The sequence below is a fragment of the Nylanderia fulva genome, unplaced genomic scaffold (assembly GCF_048542155.1).
Source record: "Nylanderia fulva isolate GAGA-0341 unplaced genomic scaffold, ASM4854215v1 Scaffold25, whole genome shotgun sequence".
Classification (NCBI taxonomy): domain Eukaryota; kingdom Metazoa; phylum Arthropoda; class Insecta; order Hymenoptera; family Formicidae; genus Nylanderia; species Nylanderia fulva.
In genome coordinates this window covers 232,431-251,127 of record NW_028190314.1, presented here as the reverse complement: position 1 = coordinate 251,127, position 18,697 = coordinate 232,431, and the positions used below count along the sequence as shown (strand labels likewise).

Here is an 18,697-nt window from a genome sequence, read left to right as displayed (position 1 = left end):
GAAGTATTTTTCGAGTTATTAAGGCTGCAAATTTGCAGTATTTTGACATAAAATACAAAATATCTTGGGAAATATTCATTTTTCGATTATCATACCTTAATACTTTTATGCACAGAATAATGAGACGAATCAATTGGTGTAAAGAAAACACATAGTTGTCTTAAAGAAAAATTATCTAACTGCTTATTGCAATTTTCATATTTTTTTTTAAAGGTAACTATGTGTTTTCTTTACATCAACTGATTTATCTCATTATTCTGTGCATAAAAGTATTAAGGTATGATAATCGAAAAATGAATATTTCCCAAGATATTTTGTATTTTATGTCAAAATACTGCAAATTTGCAGCCTTAATAACTCGAAAAATACTTCATGAAAAAATATTTTATTGTAGTGTTTTGGAAAGATCTCGAAGTCAGCTACAAAAGTATGCAAGAAAAAATATAGTGTTCCATTTAAGAAATTGAAGTTGACCTTTACGTAACCTTCAAATGGCTATTCAAGGTCAAATCAATGACACCATCTCATGTCCCCCTTGAAACCATACAACTTTTATCTGAAACATTTTTGTCTTAAATTTTTGGATTTTGAGAAATTTTAGTGGAAAGATTAAAATGGCCTACCCTGTATATTGACGATCCATGAAAGATTCTTTACGACGAGCAGTCCTTTCCGATTCCGCGCCATCAACTTCGAGGTGTATATATAACTTTGGCGAAACTAGGTCTATCTCTAGGTCGGGACATCTCCCAGGAACGGCTCTCCAGGTTGCATCAACGCGACGCGACGCATCGCGATATATCAAGCGGGAAAAGGAAATCCCCGAAGCTTCGGGGCCGTCTTTTCCAGCTTATATACCCTGGTACACCTCCAGAATCGGGAGAGAACAGATCTCGACATCGGGGAAAGCAACACGTCGCAAACTCTCATTTCTCTCTCTCTCTCTCTTCGTTTAGTCGAACGCATACGTTTTCCCGGATGTAGGTATCCTCGTATCTATCACTTCCCTCTCCCCATCGGGATCGTATCGATCTCGACGACCGAGGACGATTCTGCTCTAACGAAAACAAGCGTAAAGTGAAAACAAGCCGCCGTCGTACTTCTCGACATAATTGAAGGTATGCATGCGCAAACATTTCTCTAGCAAACAAAACTTTTCCCCATGCATATCTTCTCTTCATGTTTATCAATTATTTACATATATACAAAGTGTCTTCATATCTTTTTTCTTCATCAAACGAACGTATGTCTTAAAGCGCAAACATATGTGCAAAGTCTCGTGATATTTTTTCGAGCATTAAAATAATTTGCATAAGTTTTTCTTATTTGTGTATTTTTTTTTAATTAGACCTTACTGTTGCCTGCCAACAAGTGCAAGAAATTAGAATGATTCTCTTCTTCATGATTTTCTTTGCGAATGGATATATTTGATAAAATCATAAAATAAGGATAGCTCTACCTGTATTAAATCATCGCGGCGCAACGAGAGCCTGAATTATTCACGTTTATCATGAAACATCGCGTTAATAATCCCGACGTTGAAGTGACAAAGTGCGTTATTAGGTTGCATAATAAATTATATTCCATGTCACGCGATAAAATTGCCATGTGATTAAGATGAGGTAAATAAAAGTTTTTCGATAAAATAATATACAAAATGGCAAATTCAACTCATGTTTATAAACAAGATAATTTATAAAAGGAATTTTTAATTCTTTTCAAAATTTATAAAACTACAATCTCCATTTTAGAGAAACGATATATAAGTATGTAAAATATAATTAATATTTATTATTTGCACGATAAAAATATCTACTCATCATGACATGCGAAATAAACTCATTATTATTCAAAGAAGATATTTCAATGCTTTGTTGTTTCACAAAAAAAAAAGGGAAAAATAAAATGAAATAAATGCAGGAAATTAAAAAAGCGCTCCTTTTGACTCGTTCATTTGCTACGCGCTTGTTGCGGCGATAATGAAGTAGCTTCTGCTCGATAATCCGAAAATTTCAGTTCATTTCCATTCTCTCTTCTCATTTTCGCGCTCCGTTATCTCTTTCTATCTCACTCTGATGTTCTCCCTTACTTGGCAACGGTGTTGTTGGCACAACTCGCTTCCAAACAGGAGATGAGCAATTTTCCACTCCTGAACGCGATGCAGTATATATCGGAGGTTCTGAGGAAGCTTGACGCTGTCGTTCAAGAGAGTAAGTAAATCGACACAAAGTCCGATATCGTGACTGCAACGTTAATCCTAAACTGGCGCGATACGTTGTAACGATATAGCAGAAGACATGCGAAACTTTGTACGAATCTCAAACTATTCATGTCAAATCTATCACGTCGCAGCTGAAACTCTTAACTCGCTACATCCTTCCTTCCTGCCATAAAATTTACATCTATTTACAAATATATGTATGTTGTTCAATTTTTTCATTCTGAATGTCTACGAAATATTATCTTAGTATGATGATTTGTTCCCCTCATGAATAATTAAAAATAAAAATTATTAAGGGGATGCCTGTTTTAGAGAAACAAAAAAATAAGATTGGTTTTTTGGGAATTTTTTTTTGAAAAACTTTACAGCGAATTGCTCTGAAATTTTCAGGCATCTATTATTAAATATTTAAAAGTATAAACAATTTTTTTTAGTTACAAATATGGACTCTGTGTGAAGGTTTTTATTAAAAAATTCTCAAAAACCACCTTATTTTTAGCTTTCTAAAGCAGACGTCCCTCTTAAGTAATTAAAAATTTAATATGTACGAAAGAATTGGCACGATTAATTCAAGGCTAGCTATATTTTCTATTTCAATAAAAAAACATTGCAAAAAATCAATTGGCATCCATTTGTCCAAGTATGCAATAAAGTCTAGTTCTTTTATGTGCACCTTGCTTTCTAGTGAGTGGTGAAGAGCAAAAGAAAAGAGAGAAAGGGTGCGTTGAGAGAGCTGGAACATGTGGTTGAAAAGAAGGAAAATGTTATTTTCGCAATAATGCGGCTAGTAAGAGGAAAGAAATCTATATGACAAATCCATACATATATAATATATAAAATAGATGTTATATAATCCCCTTCATAAATTTCTTCTACTTTAGCTTTGGATTTGAAATTTCCAATAAGCTCAAAGAAAGAAGAAAAGGATGCATTAAAGGGAGCATTATTAAAATAACATTCCAGAAAGAGATAAAAGAAGATTGAAGTTCTTGATGAACTGATGGATGGCCCAGTCCATCAATTTCCTTAACAACCTCATTTGATTCGCGATTTAACAATCGTCAATGAACGTCGGGAGAATCAAACCTGACAGGCCATTAAAGACTTAACGGACGTTATCTGTCCAGAGGAAGATCGGTGAAACCAAGACTTCACTACTCTCGTATAATATCCCTCTTCCGAGTCGGCTTACACACATCCACAGATCCACACAGTATCAAAGTCCCTAATCCGAATTAATTGATGCAAGGATGTGTTGGGATTATCAAGAGAGTCTCTCTCGTTTCATCATTTTTTCATCGCAACATCGACGTCCATGAAAGATTGATACCGAGTTTACGTTTACACCCGTATTTCTGTCAGACACAAGTGTCAGGCGATAAATATACCTAAATCCAACATCGAATCGTTCTCTTCTCCACAGGCGACTCCCTTCGACTTTTGTCTTATTTAGGTTCTCTCGTTCGGTTTCTCTGTCTCTACTCTTTCTTTCTCGAAGGCAGGCGCTCTTAGCGGAGTTCAGCCCGTCGAAATAGCCTGCTGTTTTATGTAAGGAACCGGAACGAAAGGGGCGAAATCACACACACACACACACACACACACACACAGACGATGGTGATGACCGGCGTGTGCCACGGCACGTTAATCGTGCTTTGGGAGAGAAGCTCGAGGGACGTCGGGGATGAAACTCGTGGACAGCGAGTATCTGACCCTGGCTTGAAATATACCACCCGAGTATCCCGGAGAGAGAGAGAGAGAGAGAAATCCCCTTCGATTCCCGGTGGTTGAGGAGTCACGGGAAGGAAACGCGCGAGGTCGATCGACAAATAACACGCCACGATCGTATCGTACCGTTTCGGGAACGGATACGTACGTATGTATGCTCGAGAGCTGGCTTTAGTCAGGACTCTCTCTCTCTCTCTCTCTCTCTCTCTCTCTCTCTCTCTCTCTCTCTCTCTCTGTCCCCGAACATAGCCTAAAAGAGCTCCAAGGAGCGATCAATACCCATTGTCATTATATACCTTGGGCGATGTCATTGAACGCCGACAAATATCGAGGAATTGTCGATACGCGAGAGAGAAGGAGGCTAAGGATTATTATATGATACTATTTAATAATAAGGCGACGTGTGATGTAAAGAGGATAGAGAGAGAGATATATAGAAGGGAGTTAAAATATTTTTCATGTCGTCATGTCGTGCGGGCGATGTATCGGTTTATTGATGAGATTTAAGCGGATTTCTCGAAACGACGTGTCATCCCCTTTCGAATAGAATTTATATATACATATATATATGCAGGGAAAAGCCGGAAGATATGACGCTGGAATTCTTCACCGCACGAACTCTCTCTCTCTCTCTCTCTCTCTCTACTCGCTTTATTGCGTTTCGCATCGAATCGTATAAGAGATTTTTCCGTTTCTCTGAAAAATATGAAAGAATAAAATCCGGGTTTCCTTCTTCCCCCGGAAACGGGGCGATCTTGTTCTCGCGATCGGAAACTTTGCCCCTTTATGTCACCGAGATTGAGTGCTAAGTTTGACAAGTTTCGTCTCGCGATTTCACCTCTGTATATAATATATATATTTTGTGTGTGTGTGTGTGTGTGTGTGTGTGTGTGTGGGTGGGTGGGTGTGTACATATATATTATATATATATAGCGTCACATAGTTCGATTCTTCCTTGCATTGTATGGAAATGTAAACGATCGACGCGCGACTTCGGATAAGTAAAATTTCAGTCGTTTTGCCAAAGATATTTCCACCCCCGATATTTCCTCCTTCCCGCAAGATGTTTCCCTCGACGGAATACGTAGCTCCCTTTAGGAAAGTCAAACTTTCACTTTTTCGAAAAATATCCGTTTGTTCGCGGACGAAATATTCGATATCACGAGGCATATTCCACGTTGATAACATTTTATTTAGCTATAAATTAAAAGGCCAACTTAACGAGTTGATTAATTAAGTGTTAACAATTTATTCTAAGTCATGAAAATAATACAAATGATAATTAGTAAACGTTTCGACTGTATACGACAGTCTTTAGCAATACAAATCGAGATTAGGCTCTAAATTGTTAACACCTAATTAATCAGCTCGTTAAGTTGGCCTTTTAATTTATAACTTATTTTAATTTTACACGAGCCGAATTTTATTTCTCATTATATATATATATTTTATTTAGCGATTTATTATTAAAGCGAGATAAGGTGTGTATCTAATAACAACGTATCTATTTTTATGTCTAAGACGTGACGATACTTGACGATAGAAGGGTTTAAATAGAGGGTTTGATATGTTGCGTGTGCTATTACGTCAATTTTCTCGATTGATTATTCTATACTTTCCGTAATAACCTTTATTTGTTATATTTTTATAATCCTTATCTCTCGCCTATATACATATTTTATTTTATTCTTATAATCTTACCAGGATAGATGTATGTAAAGTCTATAAAAAAATTAATCGTAACTTGAGTTAACCATTCATGACGCCACGACGGTCACCGCTGACCTACACTAAAGCCTTCCCTTTACGTAGGTCACCGGTGATCGTCATACGATGATGCGTTAATATATGATACGATAATTACGTGCAATTCATTATATATCACAGAAAAAAAAGGAATCCTTGATTCAAGTATATTTTTATTCTTGAACGCTATTTGGTTGATTTAAGCCTAGAATGCTCTTTGTAATCACAAAATAAGTTTGTGTGAAGTATATTTTATCCTTAAGATATATTCTTGTTTTAAAAATCGCATATGGTAAAAACAAACTTAGTCACATTTGAACTATTAGAATTATTATGTATATTTGAAAGTACCGCTTATATCCGATACTCACTTGTCACTTGTCCTTGCGATATTTATAAGTAAATTTCAGTTTCAACCAAGAATATTATGCACTTTGTTTTAAGGATAAATTATCCTTTATCCAAAATTATTTATATTTGGCGCTATTATAAGGATAATATACTTGAATCAAGGCATATTTGCATTCTTTCAAGAATACTGTTTTTTCTGTGATCTTTTGCAGGATAGTGATTATATTTAACCATAACAGAAAAGCGTAACGAATAAAATACATTAGTGTACAATAATAAACGAAATATTTTTATAGTAAAATTATAAAAATAATTAAATATTAAAATATTATATAAAAATAATGAAGTAATAAAATATTAAAAATAATGTAATATTAAAACTTTAAAATAATGAAATAATAAAATATGCAAAATAATTTAATATTAAAAAATTTTAGAAATAATAAAATAATAAAATATTAAAAATAATAAAATTTGAAAAATAATTTCATGAACATATCAAATATTAGCTTGACGATGAACGTGTCAACGAAAACGTCTGTAGTTTCTATACCTTATCTTTAATCGTAGCAATTTAGTTAGTCTTCCCGTAAACATAATATTAGTTTTACATATAATCAATAATTAAGACAAAGTTAACTTGAAGCAAACAGTTAATAATGCAAGACTGTTGCGCGTTATATATAACACTCTCCTTCTCCATTTATATACCCTTCGTATAATTTATTCGCATTGCATGACAGACAGGTCTCCTTTATCACCAGTTTAAAAATCAGGAAGAGGAAGCTCGCCTCTCCAGGCACGCGATCGATGTGTATAAAACTCTTTACTTTAATCACTTTAAGGTCGGAAAAATGTCATGTCAAGGGGAAAGACCTTTCACTTTTATCTTATATATCTACGATATATATATACACGTGCATATCTCATCCCGTCGATCGTGCTCGCGATACAGTTTGCCGTTTAACATTTAATCGAATAACGTAGAAATTAAACGCTCCTTAACACTTCACTGGTTAGGAAAATAAGTCGCAATAACAAAGTTAACTCCTCGTTTTGCCTGCGAGTTAAATGAGAGGGCGAAAGAGAGAGAGAGAGAGAGAGTGGGGTTGTTACTTGAGGCTGCGCGAAAACTCAATAAACAAGATCTATTTCTTCTATTTAATTTCGGCGCGCTCATTATACGATACCTTTGCTGTCGTATAAAACAGAATATAATTACAAGCAAGAAAATGCATAATGGAGAATGAAAACAATCCAAACGGAGCAACAAAAATTTCATATAACGCAATTCTGTGTAGAATATATTATAATATATATAAAAAATTATTTCACAACATTTTCTGATAGAGAGTAAGAGAGAGATTGAGCCATGTAATTATAATAACAAAATTATTTTATCATGTTGTATAATATTATTTAAAGAAAATATAAACTGATTCGTTAATGTAATTTATTTTTATAAATTTAACATATATAAGATAGGCAATAAGAGCCAAATCGCGGATGACAGTGCGTTATTCTAAACAAAACTAAATTTTTTCGTTAGAATTAAATACCTGTGCACAAGGCACCAAATTTTTACTTGGACACGGCCAAGATATAAAATTGGAATAATCTCTACAAGAGATTTTTAATTCCATGTATCCCCTATTCCCCCGAAAGAAATAAAGTGCGAGAGAAAAATATAGATCCGAAAGTCGCAGAATCGGGAATCGAACCCGAGACCTTTCGCTTGCCGGGCGACTGCTCTTCCAGCTGAGCTATTCAGATCCTTTCGATTCTATACTTTTCTCTGTTATATATATTAATGTTGGTAAATAAACGCCTTTAAGCCAGCGTGTATAAATTAAGAGTTTAACTAGGCTCTGTAATATATAAATATAAATTTAACATATATAAGATAGGCAATAAGAGCCAAATCGCGGATAACAGTGCGTTATTCTAAACGAAACTAAATTTTTTCGTTAGAATTAAATACCTGTGCACAAGGCACCAAATTTTTACTTGGACACGGCCAAGATATAAAATTGGAATAATCTCTACAAGAGATTTTTAATTCCATGTATCCCCTATTCCCCCGAAAGAAATAAAGTGCGAGAGAAAAATATAGATCCGAAAGTCGCAGAATCGGGAATCGAACCCGAGACCTTTCGCTTGCCGGGCGACTGCTCTTCCAGCTGAGCTATTCAGATCCTTTCGATTCTATACTTTTCTCTGTTATATATATTAATGTTGGTAAATAAACGCCTTTAAGCCAGCGTGTATAAATTAAGAGTTTAACTAGGCTCTGTAATATATAAATATAAATTTAACATATATAAGATAGGCAATAAGAGCCAAATCGCGGATGACAGTGCGTTATTCTAAACGAAACTAAATTTTTTCGTTAGAATTAAATACCTGTGCACAAGGCACCAAATTTTTACTTGGACACGGCCAAGATATAAAATTGGAATAATCTCTACAAGAGATTTTTAATTCCATGTATCCCCTATTCCCCCGAAAGAAATAAAGTGCGAGAGAAAAATATAGATCCGAAAGTCGCAGAATCGGGAATCGAACCCGAGACCTTTCGCTTGCCGGGCGACTGCTCTTCCAACTGAGCTATTCAGATCCTTTCGATTCTATACTTTTCTCTGTTATATATATTAATGTTGGTAAATTTATTTCTTTCGGGGGAATAGGGGATACATGGAATTAAAAATCTCTTGTAGAGATTATTCCAATTTTATATCTTGGCCGTGTCCAAGTAAAAATTTGGTGCCTTGTGCACAGGTATTTAATTCTAACGAAAAAATTTAGTTTCGTTTAGAATAACGCACTGTCATCCGCGATTTGGCTCTTATTGCCTATCTTATATATGTTAAATTTATATTTATATATTACAGAGCCTAGTTAAACTCTTAATTTATACACGCTGGCTTAAAGGCGTTTATTTACCAACATTAATATATATAACAGAGAAAAGTATAGAATCGAAAGGATCTGAATAGCTCAGTTGGAAGAGCAGTCGCCCGGCAAGCGAAAGGTCTCGGGTTCGATTCCCGATTCTGCGACTTTCGGATCTATATTTTTCTCTCGCACTTTATTTCTTTCGGGGGAATAGGGGATACATGGAATTAAAAATCTCTTGTAGAGATTATTCCAATTTTATATCTTGGCCGTGTCCAAGTAAAAATTTGGTGCCTTGTGCACAGGTATTTAATTCTAACGAAAAAATTTAGTTTCGTTTAGAATAACGCACTGTCATCCGCGATTTGGCTCTTATTGCCTATCTTATATATGTTAAATTTATATTTATATATTACAGAGCCTAGTTAAACTCTTAATTTATACACGCTGGCTTAAAGGCGTTTATTTACCAACATTAATATATATAACAGAGAAAAGTATAGAATCGAAAGGATCTGAATAGCTCAGTTGGAAGAGCAGTCGCCCGGCAAGCGAAAGGTCTCGGGTTCGATTCCCGATTCTGCGACTTTCGGATCTATATTTTTCTCTCGCACTTTATTTCTTTCGGGGGAATAGGGGATACATGGAATTAAAAATCTCTTGTAGAGATTATTCCAATTTTATATCTTGGCCGTGTCCAAGTAAAAATTTGGTGCCTTGTGCACAGGTATTTAATTCTAACGAAAAAATTTAGTTTCGTTTAGAATAACGCACTGTCATCCGCGATTTGGCTCTTATTGCCTATCTTATATATGTTAAATTTATATTTATATATTACAGAGCCTAGTTAAACTCGTAATTTATTTTGTTGACGTCAGATTTTAAAAATATCTCCGATATTTATGCTCTAAAATATATCGTTCGACAAAATCGAAAAGTTGATGTAAACACAGACTTAGTTATATATATTGTTTATCCAGGATGATAGATGATCCAAGGAGTTTTTTTTTTGAAAAATAAAACGTTGAAACTTGTTTTATGGTATCTCATTGCAATAAACTTTTTTTGCACAACTTTTGAAATTTATGTAAAGAGCACGATGGTATCTGAGCATCTAAATATTAATGCAGCAAACATCATTACTAGCCCCTTGTAAAAAAGTTGTTCATTTTTAAATATCTCTTCTTTTATGATCGATTATAAAATGTCAAATTTTATATCCGACAATGCATATAATTACTTTTAATACTTCTAATACTTTGCGTTCTTTAGGAGAATTTATGAGTTTTTTCTTTAAAATAAGCAGCTAATTAATATTAATAAAGCTATTCGATTCTATTGAACCGATAGAACAATTTTTTTTAATTCAACGATATTTATTTATGAAAAATGAATTTTAAATTTTATATCCAAAATCAATTTGCAATGTCAGTATGATCTTTTGTGTGAACGCGTCGGTTGAATAGAGACTGACGAATTGTGGATTTTTAAAAGGCAGATTTATATGTATATCGCGATAAATAAATATATATATATATATATATATATATATATATATATATTAAATTCACAGAACTCTCGTACGTTAGCACAGTGAAAATGCTGATATGATAAAGAGCAGTAACACAATTTTTCCCGAAGCAAATCGAAAAACGTAGAATAACTCAAAAATATAATATTATGAATAAAAAGTAGAATTAAATTTCCGCCCGCGATGCACGATGCATCGCGTGCAGTGTATGACGATAACATATGAATACAAATTGAAACGTATTGTTTCGACGAGACACGCAAATTGTATCAACTTGCAATTAAGGTAAATATTCATTTTCCGCAATAAAACTGCCCCCTTTTGACAAATTATTTTTATAGTTTTATCACTTAATCGTTCTTATAATTTGTTCGAATGTGCCAAAAAAAAAACACACACAATTGACGCAATCGTGGTTAACATAAAATAATCTTAATAAATGAAATGTCAAAAGTGCAAACAAACTTAATAGGATTATTTAGTTTCCAATTAATCACGCGTATAGTAGTAGTCCTCCGTCTTAAAGAAAGTTTCGTTTGAAATCCAATTTGCGACGTTGAAGGCGGAAGATAAATGCTTCGAATTAACTTTTGTCCGGGAAAATACGTCGACGTGAAATTACTCGAAAAGTGAAACGTTACGAAAACGAAAGAATCTGTGCGGAAGTTCTTTTTTTTTCCCCTCTTTCCTTCTCCCCTCCATAACTTTTATACCTGTTGGAAAAAAAAAACAGCGATGCCCCGGTGAATTACGCGAGTCACGTCGTAATTCGTTGCCTTTCACCCCATCGTGGAAACCCCGCGAGCTGTCGCTCGGAGGATCCTAAGAAATAGAACTTTAATATACACGTTTCAAGTTCGAAAACTACACGTCGAGGCATCCGCCGGAAAACACAGCAGACGCTGCTTCGCGTTACACGCGATAATCTCTAAAAACTCACCTTTAAAAAAAGGTAAAAAAAAGCGACCAGTTAAGGGCACGCCATTAACAAAAATTATCCATTGCAAACCCATGTAGAATCCTATCCTATTGCAAACCCATGTAGAATCCTATGAAAAATTAATCATTGCAAACCCATGTAGAATCCTAGGCAAAATTAACCATTGCAAACCCATGTAGAATCGTACCCATTGCAAACCTATGTAGAATCCTATGAAAAATTAACCATTGCAAACTCATGTAGAATCCTATGAAAAATTAACCATTGCAAGCCCAAGCAGAATTGTATTAAAAATTATCCATTGCAAACTTATGTAGAATCCTACATTGCAAACCCATGTACAATAGAATTGTATGAAAAATTATCGATTATAAACCCATGTACAATCGTAACAAAAGTAATGAAATAAAAAAAAAATTGCGCCAAGTGAAAGTAGAAACTTGTACCAGTGGAAAATTAAAGTTGCAGACATATATAGAGTCGTATAATGAATCAGTAAAAATTTAAATTTGCAAATGTAGAATCGTACCATAAAAAAACTTATCTTTTAAAAAAAAAGATAAACAAGATGCCAAGTCCATGCGCCATGTGAAAAAGAAATAAAAAAATTTTAGTTAAAAAAACTGGGCGCGCTGCTAAGTTTCAAAATTACAATGCACCTTAAAGTAACATTAATTAATTTAAACACAAAACATATTTTAACTGTAATAAGTTTAAAAGTAACAATTTAATTTTAATATTGTTAGAATATTATTTAGCAGCGCTCCCAGTTTTTTTAACTAAAATTTTTTTATTTCTTTTTCACATGGCGCATGGACTTGGCATCTTGTTTATCTTTTTTTTTTAAAGATAAGTTTTTTTATGGTACGATTCTACATTTGCAAATTTAAATTTTTACTGATTCATTATACGACTCTATATATGTCTGCAACTTTAATTTTCCACTGGTACAAGTTTCTACTTTCACTTGGCGCAATTTTTTTTTTATTTCATTACTTTTGTTACGATTGTACATGGGTTTATAATCGATAATTTTTCATACAATTCTATTGTACATGGGTTTGCAATGTAGGATTCTACATAAGTTTGCAATGGATAATTTTTAATACAATTCTACATGGGTTTGCAATGGTTAATTTTTCATAGGATTCTACATGAGTTTGCAATGGTTAATTTTTCATAGGATTCTACATAGGTTTGCAATGGGTACGATTCTACATGGGTTTGCAATGGTTAATTTTGCCTAGGATTCTACATGGGTTTGCAATGATTAATTTTTCATAGGATTCTACATGGGTTTGCAATAGGATAGGATTCTACATGGGTTTGCAATGGATAATTTTTGTTAATGGCGTGCCCTTAACTGGTCGCCTTTTTTTACCTTTTTTTAAAGGTGAGTTTTTAGAGATTATATCATTCATTTTTGTATATTTTTATGACCGGAATAGAACAATTATTAAACATGTTTATCTAAACTTCTTTGCTTAAAATGATGTGTACAATCATATCCTAGAATCCTGATCATTCCTCCTAAAGCACCCTATTTATATAAATTTACCTATATGTGTGTGTGTGTGTGTGTACTAATGTCGAGCATTTTTTATACATTTTCTATTAAATTTAGATAAAAGTTGCAGGATTTCGAAAAAGAAAAAGTTGACACAGACTTTTTCCTAAACGGCGATTTTCAAGGTTATTTAAAGGTCACTTATATTTTCAAAATAGAATTACCTTAATTTTTCTCATATAAATCGATTCCTCGCAATATTTACTATAAAAAGTTGTAAAGGTATAATTTTTACATAATCTTACATAAACTTCGAAATATTACAAATATTTTATTTTATGAAATATTTCAGTTTATGTACAATTATGTTAACTATCTTTTAAATTATTCACTTTTAGCCATCTTACCCTTACAACCTTTTATAGTGAATATTGCAACAAATTGGTTTATATATATAATATATATATAACATCAGTTATTATTAATTGATGTTTACATTTATTTTTAGACTTACTAGAGCTCAAATGCTCCACATTTTTTGCAAAAACTGTTTATTCTACAGATTTCAAATATGCTTTTAAATGATGATTGAATATTTCCTTTTTTTAATTATTTTTATTATTATTTTTCAATCTCAATCAACTTTTATAACTTTATGCCAGCACGATACAAATACATGTGTCTTTATTTTTTTTATTATTTTCATTATTATTTTTCAATCTCAATCAACTTCTATAACCTTATGCCAGCAGGATACAAATACATGTATGTCTTTATTATTGTATCAACTCTTGTCTTTTCCATGTAACCATGTCTTCATAGTTTGAATTATCCCTTCATCTTCTCAATCTTTCGCAGAGATTTAATTAATTAAATACACTTCACACGAAATAAAGTTTGCTGGAAGATATACAGCAAACGATAACTGTAAAAACATGATTACGTGGAAAGAACAAGAGTTGGTACAGTAAAGGCAAGTAAGTAAGTACATGTAATGTATCGTATTGGCATAACGCTATATCCGCGGAGCAGATAATGTGGCTGTAGAGGTAGTCTGCAGTGCAGCTAATGTGGACGTAGATGTTGATTGAGATAATTGTCTAATATAAAATAGAATTTCAAAATTTAGTTTAAAAAGCTGTTGCATATATAAATAAAGTTTATTTTTTCTAAATTTGGAATATGTTTAATTAATTAATTTTTTAAGTCTATGTTTAATAAATTTTTTAAGTCTGTATTCAATAATTTTATTCATTTGATAAATACATGTATGTCTTTATTTTGATATGTTTAATATAATTAGAAATTCATTATTAATTAGATATGTAAACTATAAATTCATATATAATATTTGAAAATATATGTGAATATTTAAATTATTATCTTCTCCTTCCTCTCCTTCAATCTCTTTAATATATCAATATGTGTATGTGTGTACACGCGCGCACATTTGTACGTATTTATTTAATTATTGGATAGTTGAGAGTACTTAATTGATAAAAAATTATGACAATAATAATCCTTGTTTTTTTTCTTATTATTTACTCAGATTTTTTTGTCTATCTTATAAGATAAACACTTTAGAGATTGAATATTTCAAGTAAACTAATTGTAAGTAAATTTCACATTAATGCATATAGATGTTTAATCATGAATGTACTAAATAAGTACACAAGACGAACAGTGAGTGAGTGAGTGAGAATGAGAGAGTGTGTGTGTGTGTGTGTGTGTGTGAGAAAGAGAGAGAGAGAGAGAGAGAGAGAGAGAGAGAGAGAGAGAGAGAGAGAGAGAGAGAGAGAGAGTTAGCCAACATAACCCCGCACGCTGCCGATATGGCGGAGCGCCACTATCGCCATCTGTTGTAAAACGTGCGAGATGGACAAAATTACCACTACATGCATCTTGCATGTGTTGTGTACGTGTGATATATGTGTGCGCATGTGTTGTATACGTGTGAATACGTGTAACACGATACTACTATGTATGCGTGGTCGATGATGATAATGACGGGGACGTTTCTTAATAGAAATTTTTCATATTTCGACTTTGCATTTATATATCTCTGCTTACAAATCACGTAGAGCAGAAATAAAGACACTTTTATTATATAATTCAAACTCAATCTATCGATTAAGTCTAGTATAAACTCGATTGCTTCATCCATTATTGAGGATTCGAAATATTATAAAGACTCAAATGTCCGACTCGCGTTAAGATACACGGTGTCTCCGCTACGCCCTTAACTGGTCGCGAGACACTACCGTGTCTCTTGATACCCATGTAGTATAAAGCGCGTATGTAAAGCGACCCGGCGAAAAGGTGGAATATTAATGAGCGCGAGAGCGGCACCGGAAAACGTTTCGTTTACGACGGAAGTGTGTGCACGGAAATGGAGTTGAATCTGCAGATTTAATCGTTTCGACAAATAATGGTTCCATTTTTTTTTTTTTTACGGATATACGAAATACGGCGAAATATTCGCGGAGAAATTCACGTTACATGTATTCAAATATTTCCTTCGTTCTGCGAGTTAAAAATTAATATTAAATATATATATATATATATATATATATATATATATACTATACCTGGACAAAATTATTTTTCGTGTGATCCAACGTAAAGACTTATAAGAGGAAATATCTGTACAAGAAGGGATTTTATCGACAAGTTAATGCAGGCTTTGTCGGAGCGAAAATAGATCGCGGATTGAAAGAGCTGATATTTTCTTTAGCTAGCGAATTCTTCGGCATTATTGCAAAAGAATATCATCAGCGAGAACATTCTGAACGTTACTCAAACAAGCTTCATGCACGTGGGAGAGAACAATATATCGCGCGAGCTATTAATAATTAAGAGGCTTGACATACCTATGTCCATCAGGTGAACCTCGCCGAGATGACGTACGGCGTAAAGGTAGAGCAATCCGAAGGCGAGCTGCATCCCGGTGGTGAGCAACAGGGCGAGAAAACCGGCGGCGCAGACCAACCAGCCCCAACCACCCTCCGGATAGAAATGCGCCCGCATGCCGGCGACGTCTATGCCTGAGATAGGGAAGATTATCCTCTTTATAATTCGAAGATAAATCGCGTCCCGTTACCTCATCGATAGCGAGATATCTCGCGACAACAACGGATTTGATACTTTGCATCTCTAGATGTAGAAAGCGAAAATGAAATGACAACTTGGTGCAAAATAATTATACGTTTCGAGATTAAAATTTTGAATTCATAGTTTGTTTATATTGTAATATATTGGTATAAAAGATATTTTTCTTTCTTTGTATCTAAATGTTGAATTTTTCATAAAATAATTAAGTTCTTTTATTTCATAAAATAAAAAAAATATTAAATTTCATTTATATTTAAAATAGCAGCAAAAATTGATACAATGATTTTGCCAGAAAAGTATATTAAAAATTATTTTTTATAATGTCACACATGTTTTTATAAATATCAGTATCACAGTAATACGAACTACAGGGCTATATAATATATGTCACTGTTGCTACTTTTTAAAAATGCACATAAAATGTTTCCAAACGAAATTTGCTGTTACATATAATTAATACACATTTTTAATTATATGTACATTAATACGTTATAATTTACGAAAATGAGAAAATAAAAAAATGGTCATAATAAATTGATTGTACTGAAAATTTATTTCATGCTATTATATTATATAAATTTCATTAAATTAATTAATTTAGTATTAATTTTACGTAACATTATAGAGAAAGAACAGTATTAAAATAAGGTTTGAAATATAGACTAAATAAAACTAGAAATGAAGGAGGCAATTAAGAGCCAAAGCACAGGTTGTAAGATGCCCGAAGTAATTCTTTATTCGTCCTAATTAGACGTTTCGGTCCTTTTATGGGACCATCTTCAGTGCATAAATTCAACAGAATAAGAAAAGCGTATCGTAAGCCGAACTTTTCAAATAGTAATCCTTATTAGTAGTAGTCATAGTAGTCATTACTACTTGACAAGTTCGGCTTACGACACTTTTCTCATCCTGTTGAATTTATACACTAAAGATGGTCCCACAAACGTCTAATTAGAACGAATAAAGAATTATTTTACAACCTGTGCTTTGGCTTTTAAATTGCCTCCTTGATTTTTATTTTTATTTAGTATTATTTAGTATTACATAGTATTTTATTAGAGAAAGACTTCAGAATAAGGGATGATATTCCAGATGATGATAATAATCATATTATTATTATTATTATTATTATGAGCGCATATGAGAAAATGCAAAGCATATTATGGAAAGAGGAAGATTATATACCTGTACGACGTAATGCGGGTACGCAGCGATGCAGACTGCGTAAATCACCGAGGACCCAGTTCGTGTTACCTATAGTCTCGTCCCCGTCTATATACCGCAGCCGAGTGTCTGAAAGGAATCGCGAAATTAATGGAGAAACGGAATTATTCGCGCGACCTTTTTCTCTTTTCTTCTATCTCTCGAGATCGATTAAGCGAGGGATGTTATTTCTGTATAATAATTCTGAGAAATACAATTTGCTCGAGAGAAAACCTCCGAGGCAACCCCCATTAAATATCACCATCAAGCGCGAGCGAGAAGTTGAATTGCAACGTTTAATACTCGAGATACACAATACTTTCCGCGTCGAATTTTTCTCCGCAAGCGTGAATCGCTGTTAGACGCCATTCGCAACGTCTCCCTGCGGTTGGCAACATCGTCTGCATGAGACAAGGCGCAAGATGGGTAAAAAACGAGTTGAAAGAAACTCTGCGCCGAAGGTGGAGGAAGGCGGAGGCGAGGGTTAGCAAAATGCACTTTTGAAAGGGCGAAGGTGGTGGGTTGTGACGTCGGACGTAAAGGAAAGGGTCAGGAAAGGGAAAGAAAGGGAAGGAAGGGTTGATGATCGCGGGATGGAAAAGCGACATTCTTTCCTTGTTTCATTTTCGTGAGATAAAAAGCGAGTGTCGCGAATTCGCAACGTTATATACAGGATGTCCGGTAACTAACGGACCAACGATTACAAATGGATTCTTTGGTCAATTTGGGGATGATTTTTCCTCAGCGAAAATGTCGAAAAAGGTCATCATCATTTTTTACAACTTTCCAATATTTGTCATTATGTATCTTTATAACTAAGCCTCAAATTCAAATTTTATTATAGTAAACTCTTCCTGAAATTAACCGAAGAATGTAATTATGTTAGACTTTTAACTCCAAAACGTTTGGTTTTCAAAAAACCCATTTTTTTCAATCGCTTATAACTCGAAAATTATTGACTTCTCAACATTTTTGCTAAGGAAAAATCGTCTCCAAATTGGCCAGAGAATCCGCCCTTAATCATTGGTCCGTTAGTTACCGGACACTCTGTATATATATATTGTTTTTTCTTCCTTTTTTTCTGACGGGGAAAAATTATCCAACTGAATTATGAACGACCCGTGTACGAAATTGCCTGTTGTGATCGCGTTTCCCGATCGATATAAAACTTTTCCATTAATCGCGTGAAATGTTAAACACCATCCCCATAGGGATTTTACATCGTCACGAGCGTCTTGGCGAAAATTAAATTTCCACGTGTACACACTGAATCGTATTTAAATTTGAACGAGTCTGATAATCGATTTCTCAACTAGTAATTTTCATCGCCATTTAATTAATGCCTCGCTTCGTTTTGATTGAAAATATAAAGAAGAATTAATAATTTCCACTTTCTTCGGAGTTTAAAAAAATTGTTTTTTACCTGAATTTGTTTCTCAGCAACTCTCTCTCTCTCTCTCTCTGTAA

The 18,697-nt window shown here is 33.6% G+C and overlaps 1 protein-coding gene across 2 annotated transcripts in view; it reads right to left on the bottom strand.

Moving 5' to 3' along the window:
* Positions 1–18,697, bottom strand: part of LOC114944514 (monocarboxylate transporter 4) — a 102,883-nt gene that overhangs the window by 28,469 nt on the left and 55,717 nt on the right. For both annotated transcript variants that reach the window (XM_029320452.2, XM_029320460.2), the window contains 2 exons: positions 17,213–17,320; positions 15,787–15,960 (listed from right to left, as the gene is read on the bottom strand). In XM_029320452.2, coding sequence (XP_029176285.1) covers positions 15,787–15,960; positions 17,213–17,320 — 282 coding nt within the window. The remainder of the gene's footprint in view (positions 1–15,786; positions 15,961–17,212; positions 17,321–18,697) is intronic.